The sequence below is a fragment of the Myxocyprinus asiaticus genome, chromosome 24, assembly GCF_019703515.2.
Source record: "Myxocyprinus asiaticus isolate MX2 ecotype Aquarium Trade chromosome 24, UBuf_Myxa_2, whole genome shotgun sequence".
Classification (NCBI taxonomy): domain Eukaryota; kingdom Metazoa; phylum Chordata; class Actinopteri; order Cypriniformes; family Catostomidae; genus Myxocyprinus; species Myxocyprinus asiaticus.
In genome coordinates, this window is record NC_059367.1 from 1,016,191 (window position 1) to 1,040,827 (window position 24,637).

The window sequence follows — 24,637 nt, forward strand, 5'->3', positions numbered from 1 at the left end:
GATTACCATTTGCCTCAAATAGTATTCTGTCTGTGGTTGCAACGTGTCACCCACCTCATAGTTTTACTCCCAAAAGTGCAACATACACTTTTTGTATTGAGTCCCTTTTAAATGATTTTAATGACTCGATCGAGTCATTCGAACGAACCGATTCAACAGACCAATTCGTTGGCGAATCGCTCTTTGTCCTCGCGGTGACTGCATATGATCCCACTGAATGTACATGATTTATTCCTCCGTTTATACGATATATTCATCAGACAGAAGATCGGAAGGATGGTGTTAGTTCATGTTGGATATCTGGTTCTTCCTGTCTTCGGCTCAGTGAGAAACAGAGGTATTTATAACACGTTATCACACTATTTCATGACCAAATCACGGCCTTGTGCTCGATTAATGCATGCTTATTAAACCAATAACTGATCTATATGCTTGCATTAGTCCAAACTGGGGAGAGAATCAATCAAAATCAGATGATTTCACGTTTTATTAGTGGATCTGTGAGGTTGGAGATAATCTGAGTGACGCTTTTTGCGTCATGTTTCACTTTAAAGTGCATTTAAATCACTTTAAAGGGTATTCGGTATTTATCTCAAGGTTAATGATTAACTGTATCGTGTATCTGAGCATTATGTGTGTTTAAGTGTTATTTGTTAGGTCTGGGGTTACCTCGGAAAGCTAAGGACGCTAATTCAGGCCTGAGATTAAAAGACAACAAGGAAACACAAGTAACGTCAACTTAAATTAATCGATTATTTTTTAAAGCCATTTTCAATCAAATGTAAGTGTAAAAGTTATGTTTTTTTTTTTAGATTTGTGTTGAAACCATCAGACTGACTTTATCAGCAGTGCATAAAAATAAAAATCTGATGTGTTTAATACCAAATAATCGATTATTTCTGAATAATTAACATTCACACCGATATATCGGTACAAACACATGAAACTGTAGTGCTGAAATGAGCTGCTAACTTTGCCAGGTGATTTCATGAAGCTTTTATTTATTTATTTGTTTATTTCTGTTTTCTGATCTTCTGTCCCATAGTTTGATTTCATGTGCTTTATTTCTGTTCTTATCTCCTGTCTCATAGTCTATGGAGGCTGAATCTACATTCTGCATTATCAGATCATTGTGTTTTAATGATCATCTGTTCTGATCCCTCATTTCCTCTTTCCATCAGAAGACGACAAACTTCTCAGATCTGCTCCCTTCCTGAGAGAATAAAAACACACTAAAACATAAAGAGCTAACTCATTTAGAGCAACTATTGTCTATATAGTGCTGTAGATACTTATAACCCACATCAGTAGCGTTAGACGAGTGAGTCATGTATGTCCCATCCAGCTTTTGGTAGACAACATGTATGTAAATTCCTGTAAAATGGATGCATTTTGTGCTTCAGTAATCACTAAACCCACATTTCTTTCCCTTTGTTTGGAAAACCTTTAAGGCCGAAACATACTCTACGCAAGTACGTGAACGCTGATGCTTCTGGCAAAAAGCTGGGTGACGTTGCGTCAGCAATTCATAACACAACGCAGCTGCGCGTTGCCACAAGGGGCGCTATAGTGAGATTAGTGTGAACTGTCCGCTTTACTGTGAGTTTTCTCTTTCAACTTAGGGGTGGACGATATGACCAAAATCTTAAATCATGATATCGTAAACATTTTCTGGAAAATCAAAAATGTATTAATATTTAAAATAACCATATTGCAATGCCTGTTTTTGGAACTCCAATCAGTGAATTAAATACGTAATATATTAAAACTACTTCCTCTTTATTATGAACAAGACATTGTCTAAGTAAGTAAATAAATAAACAAAAATCAACCTTACCAGAATGCTAAATATAACAGTATGCCACATTACACTTTAAAATGTTGTTGACCAGTATTATTATTATTATAAAGTTTGCCCCAGAAACGGAAGATCTTCTCAAAGCAATGCGACAAAGTAAATAAAACATACGTAAAAACGAATAAACACTGCTTGAAGAAAATATGAAATAAGTTCATCTTTAGGCTTTCATAATACACTTCTGCGTGCTTCATTTTGAGGTGGTAAAACAGATCGCTTGTATTGCATGTGATTATCGTCCTGCGAAACAGTTTGCAGATTACATTTTTCCACTCTGTACACCATGTCGCACCTGTTTTAACCCTTGTGTGTTCAAAACAAAGTTACTCAGAGGTCCTTTGAGGACACAAATATCCGCGTCAAAATAACTGCCATAATAATATTATATATTAATATTATTTTCCACTTTCAATGAGTTAATTTGTTTTAACCAACATCAGTCCTGATCATAACTACCAAATATTCATTCATTTTCAGGATTTTAACCTTTTAAATGCCAGTTTGTTTATATAATGCCACTGTTGTTTATTACACATATACACACTGACATCCATACCAACACACACACACAATTTTAGCTGCATCATTTATTCAGTTGGCCTGCAGTGCTCTATAATACAGCAAACAGAGAATAGGGGAAAAGCTTGTATTTGCTCCATAGGTTAACATGAGAAAAATGGCGCCATCTGGTGGAAAATATTAAAATGTAAATTTTGAAGCCAGGGCTCTGGAATGAAATCATAATATCATAGAATTCATGATTTTATGCTTTAATGGCACTGGGATCAAATATTGCAGTTTTAATGGGTTTCAATGGGGACATTTTTGTCCTGAAGGTCCTGAGTGTAACTATTTTGTGTACACAGTGTATTATAGATGTATTATAGGAACTGAGGTTGAAATATCAAAATTCCCCCCAAATACACACCTTTGGCAAAATTTATGCCATTGGCATTAACACAGCCAAAATGATCGAAAAAACAAAAATGAAAAAGACAAATGTCGCAAAGGTCGCACAAGGGTTAAAACAAGCTTCTCTTCATTTTCTTGATCCGTTCTGTGGAGATTTCTTTCTCCATTTGGGGTGTTCCTGGGTCAAAAAATGATTATGTAGTGCAAGTGATCCCGCTCTGAGCTCTCCTGTCTCTGGAGCACAAATATCGGAAAGCCTGCTGGAATCGCGCGCACTTCGGAGCTCCAGAGACCGCTCACACCACAGTCACGTGAAACATTCGTGTGTCAATTGAGAAGAATATTTAGCACTTTTAAAGTGTCAAATGCGTGACGTCAAAACATTTGCTTGCCTCAATGCTGGAAAAACCCTGTCCATGTTTCTTCAAGTCTCACGTGAAGCTCTGGCCACTGATAGATAAGTCCACGCTGCACAGTATTTACATATCACGATATACATGATATAGCAAAATCTCTGTCGGTTGACACTTTATATCATCGCCACGTTATATATAGTCATATCGCACAGCTCTATTTCAACTCAGCTACTGTCATGGAGGAGCAACAGTTTGAAGAGAATATTGCTGAGCAAGTATGCTAAAGCAAGTCGCTCTCGGGAGGCTATTTCAAGTTATGAAAGTGCAGCTCCTATCAGCTTGAATGGGGGAACACTGAAATCTCAAAAACAGATGGTCAAGATTACAATCAAACAACATATTTCAAATTGTGTTTCTTTACCCCAGGATTACACAAAGTGCCCGTGCCTTTTAGGGATGGGCACGAGTACTCAAAAGTGACAGCGACAATCGCTCATGAAAACGATGATCGAAAATGAAAATGCTTGACAACTACTTGACAACTATACACTACGCATCAAAGAGGGCCCTTATTTTTAATTTTGAGATTGATTACGTTGTTATTTTCAGCGCTGATTGTCAACAGAGACGTCTCATAGCAACCAAACTGATAAACGATGCTGCAATGCTAACGTTTGTTCTACAGGTTTACGATAATCAAACGAAAGTTCAATCCACTGTGTTTTGAACATCTGTCTCTGCACGCGTTTGCTAAACAGGTTTTATTGTCATATAATGTAGAAGATTTGACTCAATGTATATTATTTAAAAAAGTGAAGGTTTATCATTGACTGTAAATCTCCTTCGGTGCCGACTCGTTTTCGTGATGTCGCATCTTGGCAAAATCAGAGCTGAAGATTTCCGCATGAGTTGTAAGTCCAACATAAAGTGACATTCTGTTGCAGTTTTCCCAGTATGAAGTTTAAAACTCCAAGTTAAATGGGAGGAAGCATGAATGATCACAGCAACAAACTTCAACAAAGTGCAGCGTGACTTTCTGTCCGGGGCAGAGACGACGCTCTACACTCTGGAGAAGCACACACACACACACACACACACACACGCACACACTTAAACACACACTCTCACACACACACTCAAACATACACTCACACACACACACAAACACACTCACTCACTCACACACACACACAAGCACACTCACTCACACAAACACACTCACTCACTCACTCACACACACACACTCACTCAATCACACACACACAATCGCACACACACACACACACACAATCACACTCACACTCAAACATACACTCAAACATACACTCACACACACACACAAACACACTCACTCACTCACACACACACACAAGCACACTCACTCACACAATCGCACACACACACACACAAACACACACACACTCACTCAATCACACACACACAATCGCACACACACACACACACACACACAATCACACTCACACTCAAACATACACTCACACATACACACACACAAACACACTCACTCACTCACACACACACACACACACAAACTCACTCACTCACACACACACACACACAAACACACTCACTCACTCACACACACACACAAACACACTCACTCACTCACACACACACACAAACACACACACTCACTCAATCACACACACACACACACACACACAATCACACTCACACATACACACACACAAACACACTCACTCACAAACACACACACTCAATCACTCACTCACACACAATCACACACACTCAATCACACACACACTCACACATAGACACACTCACTCACACACACACACACTCACTCACACACAAACACACTCACACACACAAACACACACACTCACACACAAGGTGAAATCTTTCATTCAAACATTTAGATGAAGCACAGCTGAATGCTGAAGAACGCAGGGTCTTGAAAACTATTTTTAACTTAACACTGCGTTTTAAAAACATGATGGTTATGGCATCTCCAGTCACGCTAACCGCGGTTTGCAGATACACGGTTCAGAAACAGTGGTGTACACTTACTAAGCTTATTACGGTAACATGAAGGAAGAACGCAGATGCACGTTCTGAGCATCATTTCACTGAACCGACCAGCGAGCCTTCACATAATAACACAATATCATGCATTTTGATTATGTCCTCTTTTGCACTTATTGTAACAGACTACATTATAACAGCCTATGTTTATGAATAGACGTTTGAACGACGAGACACAATGCAGCAGCTAAAGACGTATGACATATAAGTACATACTGTATTTGTACATGTCTATGTGGCCCCCTCCCCCCACTGAGTACTCGATGAGTACTCGATGAGAACTCGAGTAGATAAAATGACCAAAATGCCCATCCCTAGTACCTTTTAGAGATCCTTGATTCATACACAGAAAACACCATCATGAGCATCGCGCGCTCTGTTTGTAGCAGATGACAGTGAGCAGAGCGCTAATTCATTTTGTAGCGTGCATCACATTCAGACTACATATTTATTTAATTAAATAGCAGCCTTTTGCGGTTTAATAATCACTTTGAGTCATGTAGCAACCGACTTTTCCAGAGTGGGAATCTACCGTCATAACGTCAGAGCTTCTTGGTCATTACAACACACAGGAACACTTCAAAATAAAAGCGCAATTAAGGGAAAAAAGTACGACCTTGTTACAGTGTAATTACAAAAGTTATAACTGATTATTACTAATTAACAACATGTACTTACTATAGGTTTAGGGTTTGGTTTAGGGTTATTTGCTTGTAATTATGCATAATTGACTGTTATTACTATAGTTAATATGTGTAACAAGGACGCATTAAAATAATGTGTTACCATAATAATAATAATAATAATAATAAATCAATAATTATTGTATTATATTTGAGCAATATCTCACATCTATGACGCTCTGTATTGCAGCACTTTATTGGACAAAAATAACTCCAATGTTGTGTTGTGAGGTTCTTTAAAAAAAATCACTTAATTTGATAAAAATACAAAATAAAATGTTGAAAATGAATTGTTACACTTTCACTTTCATTTGATTAAAGTTTTAATGAATTTATTTATTTAAACACCATTTTGTTGATAAAATTGAAATAAATTGTTGACATGGAATTCATGTATCAGCGAGTACCAAAAAGAAATGGTACTTGTACTCAAAATAATGGTATCAGGACATCCCTAATAATAACACATCCAGAATTTTGAAGGTAACTATCGCCCCCTTGAGGACTGAGGTTTGTTACTGCCACCGCAACGCAAGAACGCACGTTAGGCATGTTCAACCGGACCGCGCGATGGCCAAATGCTCGCAACGCCGTTCACGTTCTTGTGTAGAGAATGTTTCAGCCTTAAAAGAATATTCCATGTTCAGTACACGTTAAGCTCAGTCGACAGCTTTTGTTTCATAATGACGATGATGATCGACTCGTCCCTCCTTTAAAAAAAGTAAAATTCAAGGTTCCAGTGAGACACTTACAATGGAAGTCAATGGGGTCCATTTTTGGAGGGTTTAAAGGCAGAAATGTGAAGCTTATTGTTTTATAAAAGCAAACTTGTGTATTATTATTTGAGCTGTAAAGTTGTTTAAATCGTCATTGTGGGGTTTTAGGGTTTGTTGGCATTTACAACCAAGTTGTAAAATTGTCTATAATTTTCCACAGATGTGGTTAGTAAGTGATTTAATCACAGTAAAATCATGTTAACACACATATTGTTTATGTCTTGTGTCTATACTTTTGAAACAGTGAGTATTTTAATGTTTACAGATTGACCCCATTGACTTCCATTGTAAGTGTCTCACTGGAACACACATTTGTGCTTTTTTAAAGAAAAGGAGGAACGAGTCGACATTTTTGTGGTAATCAACAGTATGACACAAATGCCAGGTTAACTTGTGTTGAACCCGGAATATTCCTTTAAGCCGTCACCTGCATAATGTGTGCTTCATTTATTCCTCTCTGCCCTTCTCAGTTGACACAATCATTCCATTTTTAGAGGAAACACCTAAAACAACAGACACTTTAAAAACCAGAAGAAGTTGCTCAAGTAACAGCAACTTTTAATTGGCAATCGAATGTCTCAAAGTGGCACAACTTCCAAAATGCGATCCATTTGGCAGGGATGTTGATGTCCTGCACTGCTACTGAAATCTTCTATTAGAGTGCAAATGTCTATTGTTTGGTTGTGGTTTCTCTACCTTTTGTTCTGGTAATAGACTTGAGTGCATGAATCACATTATTATTATTATCATTATTTTGATTCTACATTGAATAGACTCCAATGTAATCTTTCTGTAGTAAAGATGTACCCTGCTGTACTGTAATGTGCTGTAGCCGATGCATCTGCTCATTTGGATGTTGCTTTTGTTCTGTTAACCCTGTACTGAGCATGGTGGGCCTTGCTGTTGTTCAATGTTGTTTTATTTGTTGCATGGACTTATTATGACACAAATCCACATATACTAATATTTTTCAATAAAGAATATAGTATTTTTCCTAACCTCCAGTGTGCTTCTTGCTGATTTCCATTTATTGTCTCCCCCACCCCACCTCCTCCCTCCTGCTATGTGACCAAGATAGATTGATTTCCTCGCTTTTTTCATCATTAGACCTCAATGGTCATTTCTGCTCATCACTGAGGCACTTGAAGGTGCAGTGTGAACAATTCAGAACCGTCAAATGAGACGATAGCGTTCACGAGTGAACTGCAGCGTTTGAATGAGATTCTGCTTGTCCATTTTCAATGAAATTGGACATAAAACTGCACCTTCAAGTCTTCTCACAGTAAATGATCTGGACCATGTGCTGTGGCAAAGTGCAGTACCAAGAAAAAGTATGTGAACCCTTTGGAATTAGCTGGTTTTCTGCATGAATTGGTCATAAAATGTGATCTCATCTTCATCAGTCACAAGTATAGACAAACACAATGTGCTTAAACTAACAACACACAAACAATTATAATCTTTCATGTCTTTATTGAACACATCCCATTAAACATTCACAGTGCTGTGGAGAAAGTAAGTGAACCCTTGGATTTAATAACTGATCGATCCTCCTTTGGCAGCAATAACCTCAGTCAAGTGTTTCCGGTAGCTGCGGATTAGACCTGCACAACGTTCAGAAGGAATTCTGGATCATTCTTCCTTACAGAACTGCTTCAGCTCAGACATATTCTTAGGATGTCTGGTGTCTCTCTTGAGGTCATTCCACAGCATCTCTATTGGGTTAAGGTCTGGGCTCTGACTGAACCCCCCAAAAGGTGGATTTTCTTTTTTTGAAGACATTCTGTAGTGGATTTACTTCGATGTTTAGGGTCATTGTCCTGCTGCATCACTCAACTTCTACTGAGCTTCAGCTGGCACACAGCCACCCTGATATTATCCTGTAGGATATCTTGATAACTTGGGAATTCATTTTTCCCTTTGATGATGGCAAGCGGTCCAGGCCCCGAGGCAGCAAAGCAGCCCCAAATCATGATGCTCCCTCCACCGTACTTCACCGCTGGGATGATGTTTTCATGTTGGTATGCGGTGCCCTTTTTACAGCATACGTAGTGCTGCGTGTTCTTCCCAAACGATTCAACCTTAGTTTCATCAGTCCACAAAACATTTTCCCAGTAGCGTTGTGGAGTGTCATTGTGGTCTTTGGCAAACTTCAGGTGTGCAGCAATGTTTTTGCTGGAAAGCAGCGGCTTCCTTCATGATGTCCTGCCATGAACACCATACCTGTTTAATGTTTTCTGTATAGTAGACTCATAAACAGAGATGTTAACCAGTTCCAATGATTCCTTCAAGTCTTTATCTGTCACTCTAGGGTTCTTTTTTACCTAATTGAGCATTCTGCGGTGCCCTTTGAGTCATCTTGGCTGGACGGCCACTTCTAGTGAGAGTACCTATAGTACTAAATCATCTCCATTTATAGACAATTTGTCTAACTGTGGACAGACGAATATCTAAACTCTTCCAGATAACTTTGTAACCCTTTCCCTAATTAGCCTAGGGGTTCACTTACTTTCTCCACAGCACTGTGAATGTTTAATGGGATGTGTTCAATAAAGACATAAAAGATTATAATTGTTTGTGTGTTGTTAGTTTAAGCACATTGTGTTTGTCTATACTTGTGACTTCAATGAAGATGAGATCACATTTTATGAGCAATTCATGCAGAAAACCAGCTAATTCCAAAGGGTTCACATACTTTTTCTTGCCACTGTATATTCACACATTTCATCTCTGTGATTGAATCTCCTCCCACTATAACACAGAGCAATGAGAAACGTTCACTGCTCAACGTATTCTGTGTAATAAGCACAATGTCAATGATTTTCTCGTCATTTTATTATATATTTGATTCCTTGATTTTGAAGCATCCGTGTATCTGCCAATATAAATTTGACCCTTCGCTAAGCTCCACCCCACTGGTTACGGTTGTTAACTCCCCATAGGAATGAATGGGAGATTCCTGTGAACGGCGCGGTTTTTGGCAAAATATTCTCATAAACGGAATGGATAATAATATTGAGTGGGCTGGAATGAAGAGTGACATTGTAAGGCATATTTATCGTTTTTGTAACAGAAATTGTTAAATTACACAGTAATTTGATTGAAAACGGTGGAGACTGTGCATCAGAATAAAGAAAAACTATTATAAGTCACTTGAAAAAAGCGTCATTAAATAGCGATTACACGCCTGATAAAATTAATGCAAGTGAACAGAACTGCTTATAACGTCTTATAACACATTCATTTTGATGTTGTAAACTGTTTATTTACTATAGCTTTTGCTAAAACATTATCACAATGAGCTTTATTGCCAAGTATTCTTACACATACAAGGAATTTGTCTTGGCGACAGGAGCTTCCAGTGCACAAACAATACAAGACAGAGATAATAAAATAGAATAAAAAGAAAATAGAAGTGTATATATAGAAATACACAGTAATAATAAAAAATAAAAAAACATCGTGCAACGGTAACATCGTGTTTTAAATGTTTTGAAAATTATTCAAACACACATTACTTCTAGTAGGTATAGCTGCAGGCCGGAGACCTCCAAATGGGGGCGGAATCTCCAAAAAGGGGAGGGGTTACTCCAAAAGGGTTTTGCGACAATTCCTAAAGGGGCGTCGCTTCCACTCACGATTAAGGGTAGGGAAAGGGTTAGGTTCGGGGCTCCCTATATCTTTAATGGTGATATGGAGATCATGCCTCTTTTTGGAGCAATGCCTGCAGCTACACCCTTCTCCATTACTCCCGTAGACTCTCATTGGAAAATAGCAAATGCGTGTCAGAGTAATGGCAGCTCTGGCAACAGTTGCTAAGACAGGATGGGACAGAAATGCTTTTAAAGGCGGGGCTTAGCAAAAGGTCAATTCAAGCTACAGTAGTTCAGCTCTACCACTTTGATAATGTAATGCTGCAAGTATAACCTTTGTTTATTTGCGGTTCTCTTCTCGCAATGAATAATGTTAATGTTTTCTTAAAAGGCGAAGTGTGAAATTTCTAAACGAAATGGAGCGCAACAGTCTAGTTCCGGAAGTAAAAAGCTTTTTAACTTTTAAAGACAGACCTACCGTGAGCTCTGATGTTGTTTATCGATGGCAAATGCTGCTTTTTAAGCCATCTGTCCATGTTATTTCAATCATGTTTAATAGCGGAATTCCTGGTGAAGAACTACACTACCCATAATCCTGACGAGAGATCCACCAATCAGAGAAGAGCTCTACAGCTCCGCCCACTTCTATGATGCACTGTGAATGATGCAATCGAGTCACTCTCCCCCTACACTCTCAAACTACTTATATTTGTATATACCTGAATATTTAGCAATAAAACAAATGGCTTCTATACTTAAAATCAACAACTTTAAATCAGTAGTTTTATATTTTTCCATCGATTATGTCATTTGCAATGCATCATGGGACGTTAAGTACACAGTCTTTGTCTTTTTGTCTGATTTTCAAATACTTTTTTGCTTCAAATCAATGTTTGTAATGTTGTGATTCACCTCGGAGCTGGTTGGTTAATTTGGTTCATGGCGCACAACTCTTTTATGAAGGACTTTATGAAATCCCTATGGAGAAAATGAATGGGAAAAATACTTCCAAAACCAAGATGGCTTAAAAGTGTGCAGTTTCAGTCTTGTAAATAGCCAGCAGTTATACACCACAAAACTGACAGAAAATTCTATAATCCACTTTTCAATAGTTGACATATCATTTGTAAACAATACAATATAGTTTAAAATCTTTCAGCTCATAGCCATATTGTAGAACCACAGTCTGAACCAAGGAAATTTAGCTTCGATAAATGCTTGATTTTGCACCCACATTCACTGTCAGGAACATCTTGGAAAAACAAAACATGTTCAGAGTAATTGTTGCTCTTTATATTCATGTTCACATGTCAGCTCATAATAAAAAGATGCTAGCTTCAAGTCTTGCTCCCTCTCACAAGAGCAAAATCCTTTCGAGTTCCTATAAATTCTGCTGTTGCCAAATTTACTTGGTTATTCTTCATTCCACAGCAATGCTTATTTTGATTCCTCCAAGTAGAACATGTTCCTCAGGATGATGGATGTCCAAAACATATCTAACATCTATGGTAATCAGATTGTAGGTTTTAGGTTGTGGTTAAGGGCTTCTACAATATTACCAACCAATCATTTCCCTCTGAACTTGCTCTGCTGTCTCAGCTGTTATAGCTGATAAATCAGTGATCTGAACTAAAGCTGAACAGTTGGTGGAGAGCTGTGTTGGAACTCCATCTTGGAGACTCCATTATCTGCTTTCAGTAGTCACTAAAAGTGGTTCTCACGAAGCCTAAAAAAAACCCTCTAGCCCTTATATTTTGCATAATGAAAATACGATTTTTCATACGATTACGATGCGCTGTAACATTATTTTCAGGACACATGTACATTTTACCACCCGATTCTCAATACTGTTATGTGGACGTTTTAACTTTAATATTCCCATTGTTTTCAATGATGGTTCTCATTACCTTAACAGTCATTGTTTTACCGTATTACAGTAAAAGACATGCTGTTGTACAATTATATTCTTAACTAAAATCAGTCAAAATGAAAGGCAGACCAAGAGAGGCCTACTTTAGATGTACAAACAAGTCAATTGAAATATTTTTTTCACGTTACGGTAATGAGTATCATAACAACCATCTTTTCGCATTGCAGAAATGAGGACTGGGAGGCAAAATGTGCAAAACTGTCAATATGTAAAAATCTTGATGGCTTTAAAAATAGGCTTCATTTTCTATATGCAAAATAAGTTCTTATTTGTTTTTGATTTTGGAGTAAAATTAGACCAGGACATTTTCTTGACAGGTCTCGACAGTAGATTGTCAGCAGTGTAGAGGTGAGGCGAATTGGCCACGTTAACACAGCAGCAGAATATGGTTGTCAGTCCTGTTTTTGAATTACGAATACAGTTCTGTTCACACACAATTTGTTTATGAAAGAACTACAATCAACAACAAAAGTCACAACCGTATTCTCAACCAAAGTCACAATCGATAGTTCTGTTGATATGTGCTGTAATAAGGCTAATTTACAGTTGTTGGGCAAACGGGCTTCTTTACTTTGCCTAAAAAATATGACAAAATGCAGTTTTTGTTCTGCTAAGGTGTTCATTTGGTGATATTTCTCCTGTTCAAACACATCCCTGAAATTCTTGATGGCCACCCCTGGCCCTGCCCCATAGATTGATACATTGAGAATCTCAGCATAAGAAACTGCTTAAAAAACAACAACAACAAAAAAAAAAATACTTTCATTTTATTCCCAATCATGTCAACTGTATCTGAGAAAACAAAACTGTGTTGATACGACAAAGCAATCAAAGGTTATAGCATTACAAATATAATTTATAGTAGTGTCCACAAACATCTCCATGTGTCCTAAAGCCTCTCCAAACAAATAAAACGTAATAATAACAATGACTAAAGGTTTGCATAGCATGCAGACATGATTTTAGTAATGAGATTTCACAGAATGAGTTTCATTCTGTGTCATTTGAGTCATCATTGAGTCTGTGTCATGTATTTGGCGCCATCTCCTGGTGGCCATATGTAACGTGCTTCATGTGGATTATCTAACGATCTATGCATCTGATTACCTTGTGTGTGGGCTCGTTTGAAAGATAATCACCTCCTCTAAGTAATGGTATTTTATATTTTATGTTCTGTTTATTTTTCGTGAAGTTATAAGTGAAAATGTGGCATATAAACAACAGCAACATAATTGTCAATGACATATGTATACTCAGCTATTACTCGCTATATTTTTGTCTGGTTGTATTCTACTCTTTGAGAGATTTCCAACAACATATGACACATGATAATTTGATGAGACTGATGTTTTTACTGATTGCAATAATATGTGCAGTGCAATTTTTTTTACATTTTGTTTTATTTTTTATAAATTATCAAAACGGAACACTTCTGATTTGTCTGCAAATTTCAAAGCACTTATTCAGTTTTGGTCATAATGCTTGCATGAATTGGAAAGTAGAGCTTTTAAGCTTTCAAACGATACCTATTTTGTGTTGGAATCTCATAATTATGGTAATACCAACACTATTTGCACTATTTATCTACTACTAAAGCACTATTTGGTTCAGTCCATAGAGACCTTACACGATCCACTCCAGTCTGCTATTGTATGTACAGGACAGTTTGAGTTTTCTAACGGATCTCAAACACTTACAGTGAACGCTGTGTCTGAGAACCAAAATCAAACCACATTCACAGACCAGCACAAAATCATATCACACCAGCTTTATCCTCCATTTTCCATTCCACCTACAATGGCTGATTGACTTTAAAAAGCTCTGAAACTTCTGACTGTTCAGCAGAGGATGAAGCTCAGAGTCCCTCACATTAGTTTCCAGCAGAACGGTTTAATCTCACTCATAATTTGTTGTGATGTCATTGTGTTGTTGCAGGATCTCATTTTAACAGGCATCAGCAGAGTAATGCTACCTCCTGCCGGCATTTCCACATAGGCCCTCAGGCCCAGATCCCTGTTGATTTCCCAATGCCCCATCTAGGACAATCTCCGAGCGGGATGAGTCATCACCTCGGCCCCGCGCACCAGCCTGCCGCTGCGTTACATCCCCCCATCAACCACATACCAGCACCATCCTTCCAGGACATCCAAGCCCCACCCTTCCTACCTCAGGCTTTACACCAGCAATACCTCATCCAGCAGCAGATCCTGGAGGCCCAGCACAGGAGAATACTTCCACAGCCCAGGTACAATGGTGCCATTCATGCTACCCTTCAACAGTTAGGGAATATTCCAGTCTATAGACTGTCGATAAATCACAGAATTTCAATGTGTCTCTCATTTAAGTCATGCATTTACAATTGATTTCTGGCCTCACAAGTTTAAAACTGACACAGTTGGTACAGACTAACTGTTTTGTTATTTTTCTCAGCAGACACGCTCAAGACAGACCGCTGCATCACGCGCAGACGCTGCGGCCACCGTATGAATATCCACCATCCATTCACGTGCCTCCACCACCACCAGTACCACAACAACCACGATACCTGGCTGAGGGAACAGACTGGTACGTCTATATTTAACCAACATCATATATGGTGAGTGGTGAGTCTTTGTCATTATATTAAATTATTCTCTCCTGTGTTGTGTTCAGGGATTTGAGTGTTGATCCAGGTCTACCACAGTATCACGTTCCTCCACTCTCTCAACATTATCAGCATTACTTGACCTCTCAACGCCTGCATCACTTCCCCAGAAATGCGTCATCTACACAAGTGGTCAGTCTTTAATTTCTACGTACTGCAATGGTTCAGATGTGTTTTGTGTTTCAATGTTTAAATCATACCATTTCAATAAAGTTTAACTAGATGGGAATATGTTGTTTAAGGAATTCTGTAAATGATCAAAGAGAGTTCAGAATCAGAGAACCTTTCACATGACAGACTTCAATGTTTTGACCTCTACATTAATAGCAAGGATGTTGCTAGCATTGGATCATTTATTAATGATCTTGTCCTGTACAGGTTGTTCATGAGATCAGAAACTACCCATATCCACAGTTACATCTGCTGGCTCTCCAAGGTCTCAGTCCATCTCGGCACGCGTCTGCTGTACGGGAGAGTTATGAGGTACTGTAACATCTAAATGAATGTTCTTCTAAACACAGCAGCCCTTCGTAAATCTCATTATGTCTTGTGCGGTCATATATATATATTTTCCCCTTTTTCTCCGAATTTAGAATGCCCAATTCCCAGTGTGCTTTTAAGTCCTCGTGGTCACATAGTGATTCGCCTCAGTCCGGGTGGCGGAGGACGAATCCCAGTTGCCTCCGTGTCTGAGATCGTCAACCCACGCATCTTATCACGTGGCTTGTTGAGCGCGTTGCCACGGAGACATAGCGCGTGTGGAGGCTTCACGCCATCCACCGCGGCAACCACGCTCAACTCACCACGTGCCCCACCGAGAACGAACCACATTATAGCGACCACGAGGAGGTTACCCCATGTGACTATACCCTCCCTAGCAAATGGGCCAATTTGGTTGCTTAGAAGACCTGGCTGGAACGTGTGGTCATATTTTAAACATGAATGTTGTTTGAGTTTTTTATCATGCGTTTGGTTCCAGGAGCTTCTGCAGTTGGAGGACAGACTGGGCAATGTGAACAGAGGAGCCTTGCAAACCACCATAGAGAGGTTTACCTTCCCTCACAAGTATAAAAAGGTAAAACCACACCTGTGAAATATCCTTGACCAGGGATTATATGGTTTACTTGGGCATAATGGTTTCTTTAGTTCAGATTCCACAACAGTTGGATGGATTTCATATTTTTCCCCATTCTGATGGTTGATGTGAACATTTACTGAAGCTCCTGACCTGTATCTGCATGATTTTATGGATAGCAGCCACACGATTGGCTAATTAATCACATGAATTAATTAGGGTGTTCAGGTGTTCCAAATAACACCTCACTGCTCAGTGAGTGTATATCCAGCCAGTTATGACTTGGTGTTCCTCTAACTGATCAGATTTACAGTTTTCCCAAAGCAGACAATCAAATATCCCAAAAACTTCCTTCGAAAAATGAACTGTAAATTCTACTAGATCTTTCAAGCTCCAGATGGCAAATTCGGTACAGACATTTTTTTGTTTGTTTGTTTTTTATCCCCTGTTCTCCCAATTTGGAATGCCCAATTCCCACTACTTAGTAGCTCCTCGTGGTGGCGCGGTTACTCGCCTCAATCCGGGTGGCGGAGGATAAGTCTCAGTTGCCTCCGCTTCTGAGACCGTCAATCCGTGCATCTTATCACGTGACTCGTTGTGCATGACACCACGGAGACTCACAGCATGTGGAGGCTCATGCTACTCTCCACGATCCACAGACAACTTATCACGCGCCCCATTGGGAGCGAGAACCACTAATTGCGACCACGAGGAGGTTACCCCATGTGATTCTACCCTTCCTAGCAACCGGGCTAATTTGGTTGCTTAGGAGACCTGACTGGAGTCACTCAGCACACCCTGGATTTGAACTCATGACTCCAGGGGTGATAGTCAGCGTCAATACTCTCAGACAAGGCTTTGTCAATCCAACAAAGAGGCTCGACAAACTTTCCTTTTATTCCTCCATCTGTTTGTCTTTTTCCAGTGATGGTGTCTGTGGTCACTTTGTCCTTAAAGATCTGATCTTGTATTTTCATGGTTGTTGGTTAAGGGTTAGGGTTAGGGTTAGGGTTATTAAATGACTAATAACTGATTGTGTGGTCTGTAGAGAAGACCTCTTGATCTGAAGATTGGGATGGATGAAGAAGAGCTGGACACAGATGAGAAATGCACCATTTGCCTCTCAATGCTTGAAGATGGAGAAGACGTCAGGTAGTTTGAAGCTGTACACATAAAGCTAGTTTGCATTTGTCATTGTCTCCAACTCTTACTGAATGCTTCGAAACAAATGTTTTTCTCTTTTCTCAGGAGATTACCTTGCATGCACCTCTTCCATCAGGCGTGTGTTGACCAGTGGCTGGCAACCAATAAGAAGTGTCCAATCTGCAGGGTAGACATCGAGACGCAGCTGTCTCCAGATAGCTGATATCTCGGGTAGCACTAGTTCAAAGCTCTGTTGTCTTTCTTCGTCCCTTCGTGGGTACTTTGCCAAATGTGTGTCATCTCCATCACCTCTCACCTCTGACCTTTGCCTTCTGAGCCAACTGATGATGATGTAGACCAGGGAAGATGCAAAACTCTAAAGTGAAATCCAGGACAGAATTGGAGAACACGTGGAGAAGATTGTTCATGCAAGAGCTGTTTCAGTAAAGACGATTTCAGTCAGATGTTTAAGATGGTCAGTGCTGCCCTTCAGATTTCATAATGATCTTGGATGAAGACAACCAAACGTTCTCATTGTTCAGTAGGTCAAGGATGAAGCATTACAGCATAACCACCACAAATGTTCGGAATATTACATGTGACCGGTGATGAACTTTAAGCGTGCTGCGTTGCAGTTCAAAGTATTAAGAATGAATAATTTCAGAAAAAACAAAACGATTATGGGAATCAAAGTCATTATCAAACAAGAGGTTTGTCTCATAGTCAAGTTAATTGATTGATCAACTCTGCCTGTGTAAGCCAGCTTTCCACACGAGTAGAGTAATGAATCTGTAATTATCAGAGGTGATGCTCGATGTTTGTTTGTAATCAGTAAGACCAGGCTTGATCTGAACCGTGACAGTGTATTTTGTGCTTGTGGCACCTCCACGCTTAGAAACGTATCCACAAAACGCATGATAAAGTTCGAGGCCAAGGCGCGATGTGACGTGCATGAGGACGTTTCCTGCGAGATATTCTACTAATCCTGAAGACACTGTGTTCTCAATGCATCTCTATTGCATACCCTTTTGACATTTAATCACGTGTAGGATATGAATTATTGTTAAACGGTTTAATTTTCACTACTTAAAATGCTAATTCTTTTTAGCTAATTACTACTATTGATCATGCTAAGTATTGATCTCAGTAATTAGCATTTTTACTAGTTCTAATACAGTTGTTGACATCAGGAATACAGTTTTGTACTGTTGTTACAATGTAATTATTGATATCAAAAATGTATCAGTTTTCACTGTCAAAATGCTAGTTCTTGATATCAGCAATGGAATTATTACTAGTGAAAATGCTAATTTTTGATACAAGTAAAATTAGTAAAAAAGGTTAATGCTTGATTTAAAAAACAAATACATAATTACTTGCAGTAATACCCATTCCTGATATCAAAAATGGCATTTCTTATAGTAAAAAATCCTAGTTCTTGTAATCTGTAATTGCATTTTAACTAGTAGAATTTCACAATGATCGGTCATTCACTCCTGCTCAAAACCAAGTATGGATATCTTTACTATAATTTCTGACAAGTTGATATTCCAATTTCACATTTCAGCAGCGTAGTACTTCTTACTAGTAAAAATGATATTTTTTTATATCAATAATTACACTAAAAGTACAAATCTCTATTCCTGATGTCAACAATTGAAATAGAACTAGTAAAAATGCTGACTGATAAGTGAAGAGTAATTAAAGATATCTTAAAAGGCTTTCTTACTTGTGATTGTAACATTTTTAGATATCTGAAATCAACATTGCCACAAGTGAAAACCAAATTACAGAATTTTATTTTTTAATTTTTGCCAGTTATTCCATTGCTGATTTCAAGAATTAGCTTTTTTACTAGTTCTAATTCAATTGTTGACATCAGGAATGGAGATTTGTACTATTGCTACAGTGTAATTATTGATATCAAAAATTGGTATACTTTTTTTAAATCAATTTTCACTAGTGAAAATGCTCATTTTTGATACAAGTAAAAATTTTAATTCTTGTTAAAAATATTTTTACATAATTACTTGCAGAAATACCTATTCCTGATTCCATCTAGTAAAAAACCTAGTTCTTGAAATCTGCAAATTGCATTAACTAGTAGAATTTCACTCCTGCTTAAAACGCAAGTACAGATATCTTTAGTATATATTTCTGACAAGATATTCCAATTTCACATTTCAGCTAAGTACTTCTTACTAGTAAAAATTATAATCATTTTATCATTAATTGCATTAATTGTACAAATAAAATTATCAATTGAATTAGTAGTAAAAATGCTCATTTTTTAAATCTGTAAAATGTAGATTTGATTTTTTTTAGATATCCAGAACTGGATTTCAGATATTATTAAAGTGAAGAGTAATTAAAGATATCTTGTGATTGTAACATTATAGATAACTGAAATCAACATTGCCACTAGTGAAAAAACAAATAACAGGTATCAAAAATGAGCATTTTTACTAGTTGTAATTCAATTGCTGATATCAAGAATGGACATTTGCACTAGTAACAATGTTATTATTGCAAATGGCAAATCATTGTGAAATTCTACTAGTGAAAATGCAGTTATCGATAAAGAATTGTTTACTAGTAATTTCTATGTATCTCCGTGAGTGATGACGTCATTTTTGATAAAGAATTAACGTCTTCACTGGTGAAACACTAATTACCGATATCAAAAATTAACATTTTCACTAGTATTGCTGATTTCAAGAATTTGCATTTTTATTAGTTCTAATACAATTGTTGACATCAGGAATGGAGATTTGTACTATTGCTACAATGTAATTATTGATATCACAAATTGGTATATAAATATATATTTTTCACTAGTTAAAAGGATAATTCTTGATATCAGCAATGGAATTACTACTAGTGAAAATGTTCATTTTTGATACAAGTAAAAATTTGTAAAAACGTAAGTTCTTGATTAAAAAAATAAAATAAAAAATACATAATTACTTGCAGAAATACCCATTCCTGATATCAAAAATGGGATTCCATCTAATAAGAAACTTAGTTCTTGAAATCTGCAAATTGCATTAACTAGTAGAATTTCACTCGTACACAGATATAAGTACAGATATATTTAGTATAATTTCTGACATGTCGATATTCCAATTTCACATTTCAGCGAAATACTTCTTACTAGTAAAAATAAACATTTTAATATCAACAATTACATTGTAATAGTACAAATCTCCATTCCTGATGTCAACAATTGAATTAGAACTAGTAAAAATTCTATTTTTTGATATTGGCAAAATGTAGTCAAAATACAGTTATCGATCAAGAATTGTGTTTACTAGTAATTTCAATGTATTTTCTTGAATTATGATGTTATCTTTGATAAAGAATTAACATCTTCACTGGTGAAACACTAATTACCGATATAAAAAATGAACATTTTAACTAGGTAAAATGGAATCATTGATATCTATAATGCATATCCTGCACGTGATAGAATGTCAGAAGGACTTGCGATGGTCTCTCAAGTTACCACGAGTGAAATATGTACCTTAATGCCTGTAGCACAAGCACACGTTTTACTAGTAACAGCATAACTGGGTGTTTTCATTAGCTCTGTGACTTGTGGTATCGCTTGGTCGTACAACAACATTTGTAGAGCAGCTCTAAAGTCATAATGTGCATGAAACCTGTTTGCTGACATTTCTAGAGGACATAAGGGAGTAAAGCCATTTGTTTTATAGAAACCAAACATAACTTTTCTAAACTGTTCATTATCATGTTTGTCTATTTCTTTTTCTTACTGTTGCCAACCTGTGTGTGGGCCTGTACAGCTTCTCTACATAAGTAGCTGCAATGCTGGAAATAATATTTATTGTTGTCTTAATGTAGTTAGCAGTTATTTTCGTGAATGCACTCTCTCTGATGAGGTCGCCTGATTTCTTTGTGATTGTTATTAAACTTACCGCTTTTGCATTTGCACTCAGTAATCTGTTTCCTTGCGTATCGTGCACTCTATCCAAAACAAAAACAAGGGAACAGACTGTAACAGCACATTTTATTTTCACGTAACAATAGTTGTTGCTGCCTCACTGACCACTTTTTTAATGTACGTGACTGTTTCCGTAGCATTTCAGATGTTTCGAGGATGTGTTGAAGTGATGTAGTACATTTGACAAAATGACGTTCTTGATTTTGCTTTTTGCGACTTTTCTGGGTGTCTAATTCTTGAAAGACTTTAATTTGATCGAACAGTTCCAGTTAATCGTTAATGTAGCGTGTCAGTGTGCATTACCCGTGCGTTCGTTTTTTGTGGCTGCGTGGCGCCCATCTGCGTTTTATAGTTTACACATGATATTGTGTGTCAAAATGCCTTAAGTATTTAACAATCATAATTTATGACTAACTTTACCTACTATGGGTGCATATTTTAAGTTCTGTATCACAATGTAATCGATCTATTTATTTACATTACGCGTGTATAAATACCTCATTGTGCTATACTTTAATGGGAGTGCTTTGCATGTGGTTGTGCTTTAGTTTAAAGGGCCATACGTGTCAAAAAAATCCAAGGGCGTGCTGAAATGTGCTTGTATGTGGTGCTGTAGTTTTTGGTTACATTCCATTAAATGCAATTTCAAAGAATCTGTGAGCTAGTAGACAGTAAACTGTTAAAATGGACTGGAATAGTTTTGCATGTCTCTATTTTTGCACTCTCAGCTTCGCGGCCCTCTCACTGGCATACTGAAAACATACGTGCACCACTGTCCGCTCATCTTGTTTCTCTTAAAATTATAATTCACCCAGAAATAAAAACATTGTCATCATTTACTTGCCGTCATGGCATTCCCAACCCTAATTATTTTTGTCTGTGCCACACAAAAAGAGAATTCTGTTCAGTGACCATGACTGTCAAAAAAACGAAAGTATCAAAAAGTCGTTAAAGTGACTTAACAACGGGTTCGTTATCTCGCGAAAAAAGTTTACACTTAAAACTTCAAAGTCTCCGTATACATAAGTCAGGCATATGAATTATAATTTGGAAGCTTAGAATCTGAAATTTTCAGAGATAACCATCACCAAATAGCAAAATAAGGCTTCAAAACATTTGCGTTGAAATGTAGCGCCCCCTAGAGGTAATTTCGTAGAAGTCCTTCACATAGCACATAAATGGACAAGTCATATATCAAATGAAAGCTCTCATTCTCAGGAATGTGACTGTACAGTTTATTTTGTTGCCTTAATACCACAGTTTGAATGATTATCAAAATCATATTTTTGGGGGGGGCGATTTCGGACAGCTATTGAAACTGTTCAAACTGTTGCTCCGACATTATAGTAGTTGAGTTAAAAGAGAAAACTCACCATAAAAGTGGAAAGTTAATACTAATTTCGCTATAGTGAGTTGTGAATTGCGGTCGGACATATTTCAGAAAGCAACAATGCGTGAAATCGGGCTTGCGTTTTAAGTTGCATCTGCATTCACGTACTTGCGTAGAGTATGTTTCGTCCCTTAAGATGCTTTTGTCATTTTTGGAGTTTGACAGACATGGTCGCTATGGTTTTTATGGAAAAATTTTAATGACAGGATAGTTATTTTGACAGAACTTTTATTTTTGGGTGAACTTTAATTTAGTGTTTGAACGGGTGGTGGATTAAATGCTTGTTTACTGTGATTATAGCTGCTTGTCTCTTGTCCATTTGACTTTACTTTAGCTTTTGATTACAGGTGTATTTTTGTAGATTTCAAGTGATGCTTATTTTGCCTATTAGTAGCAAATTTGTTTCCTTTTTTGTATTGTTACTTCATAAGAGGAGCTTTAAAATGTCTGAATGCATTAATACCGATAGTATTATAGTATAGATACCGTATGTTTCTTTTCTTATGGTGTCATATTACACAATATTCTGCCAAAACAGCATTGTGTTTTAAAGTAGAAAACACTACCATATTGATGTGGCAGATAATCCAGATGAGATTTCGGTTTCTGCCATACAAAATGAACAGTCAAGTGGAATTTTATCTGGAATACTGGTTATTTTCTAGATTTGTGCTCATATAAACACTTCCGATGGTTTCAGTAAACGATACAAGTAAGAAGAAAAAGTGAAAAATGGCTTTATATTTCATGATTTTCTTTCTATAGCCTGTGTAGCCTTAAAGTGTCTTTGGTTTGATCCATTTCTCCTGCAGATTTTGGACATAAGCAATAGTAGTATCATGTGTCGCTAACAGACTGATTCGTAGATTCTAAAGCACAAGCTCTGTAATGCATGTCTTTCTCAGGTTTTAATATGCGTATGAGAATGGATACATACTGTATGTTAAAATATTTCTGATGTTTTTCTGCTGCTGACAAAAAAAAAAAGAAAATAGAAACAAAAAAATAGTTAACCTGCCAGTGAAGGGAAGAGGCTCTTTGTACGAGACACTGCTGTGTGCTGTTACTGCGCAATGTTTCTGACATCAGTATTTTATAGCTCAAGTAGTAAATATTGACAATATTTAAGCAATAGCTTGGTGATTATAATGTATGATATCTAGATAAGTGTTTATTGCGTTAAAAAAAGAAAATCTTATTCACTTTTGGTGGATTTTGTACTGTATTTATTACTAATGATGATGCAAAAAGTTGCATAGCTTAACCCAAATTTTCTTTTTTTTTTTATTTCTTGTCTTGTATATGACCCTTTTTGTATGTGTTTTTTTTTTTTTTTCAAATAAAATGTTGAAAATGCTTAAAGGTAACTGTTGTGCATTGCACTTTGTATTCTGCGCATTGATTGGTGAATATTAGATATACAGATTGGTGGTGGTTAAAGATTTTGACTATCATCATAAAGTCTGGTCCACTTTGCATCTTATACCATCCGCTTACACAGGAAGAGGCCGTCTGACTGACACGTTATCAACCACAGTTTGCTTTATGACATTACACAGCGGGTTTATCTGTAACGAAACCAATAAGGGGAAACTGGAGAAACTAACTAGCTAGTCACAACAGTTTCTGGTTATGTATTGATTTTAACCCTTTAAAAAAAGCCTCTCCAAAACAAAAACATAATAATTGTACATAAGAACTAATTACACATGCAAACACAACAATGACTAAAGGTTTGCATAGCATGCAGACATGATTTTAGTAATGAGATTTCACAGAATGAGTTTCATTCTGTGTCATTTGAGTCATCATTGAGTCTGTGTCATGTATTTGGCGCCATCTCCTGGTGGTCATATGTAACATTGTGCTTCATGTGGATTATCTAATGATCTCTGCATCTGATTACCTTGTGTGTCGGCTCATTTGAAAGATAATCACATCCTCTAAGTAATGGTATGTGATATTATATGTTCCGTTTTTTTTTTTTCATGAAGTTATAAGTGAAAACGCGGCATATAAGCAACACCAACATAATTGTCAGGCATATACTTAGCTATTACTCGCCATATTTTAGTCTGTGAGTAAAGCCAGTAGGCTGGTTGTATTCTACTCTTTGAGAGCTTTCCAACAACATATGACATATGTTTGATGAGTCTGATGTTTTTACTGATTGCAAAATAAATAAATTATCAAAACGGAACACTTCTGATTTGTCTGTAAATTTCAAAGCACTTCTTTAGTTTTGG

At 37.2% G+C, this 24,637-nt stretch overlaps 1 protein-coding gene across 1 annotated transcript; it reads left to right on the forward strand.

Moving 5' to 3' along the window:
- Positions 1-176: 176 nt before the first annotated feature.
- Positions 177-23,758, forward strand: rnf165b (ring finger protein 165b). The gene is made up of 8 exons (XM_051652701.1): positions 177-337; positions 14,111-14,420; positions 14,606-14,740; positions 14,828-14,951; positions 15,198-15,302; positions 15,799-15,894; positions 16,943-17,046; positions 17,143-23,758. Exons 1-8 carry the CDS (start codon positions 205-207, stop codon positions 17,258-17,260), a joined length of 1,125 nt encoding a protein of 374 aa, XP_051508661.1. The 5' UTR covers positions 177-204; the 3' UTR covers positions 17,261-23,758.
- The last annotated feature ends 879 nt before the right edge of the window (positions 23,759-24,637 follow it).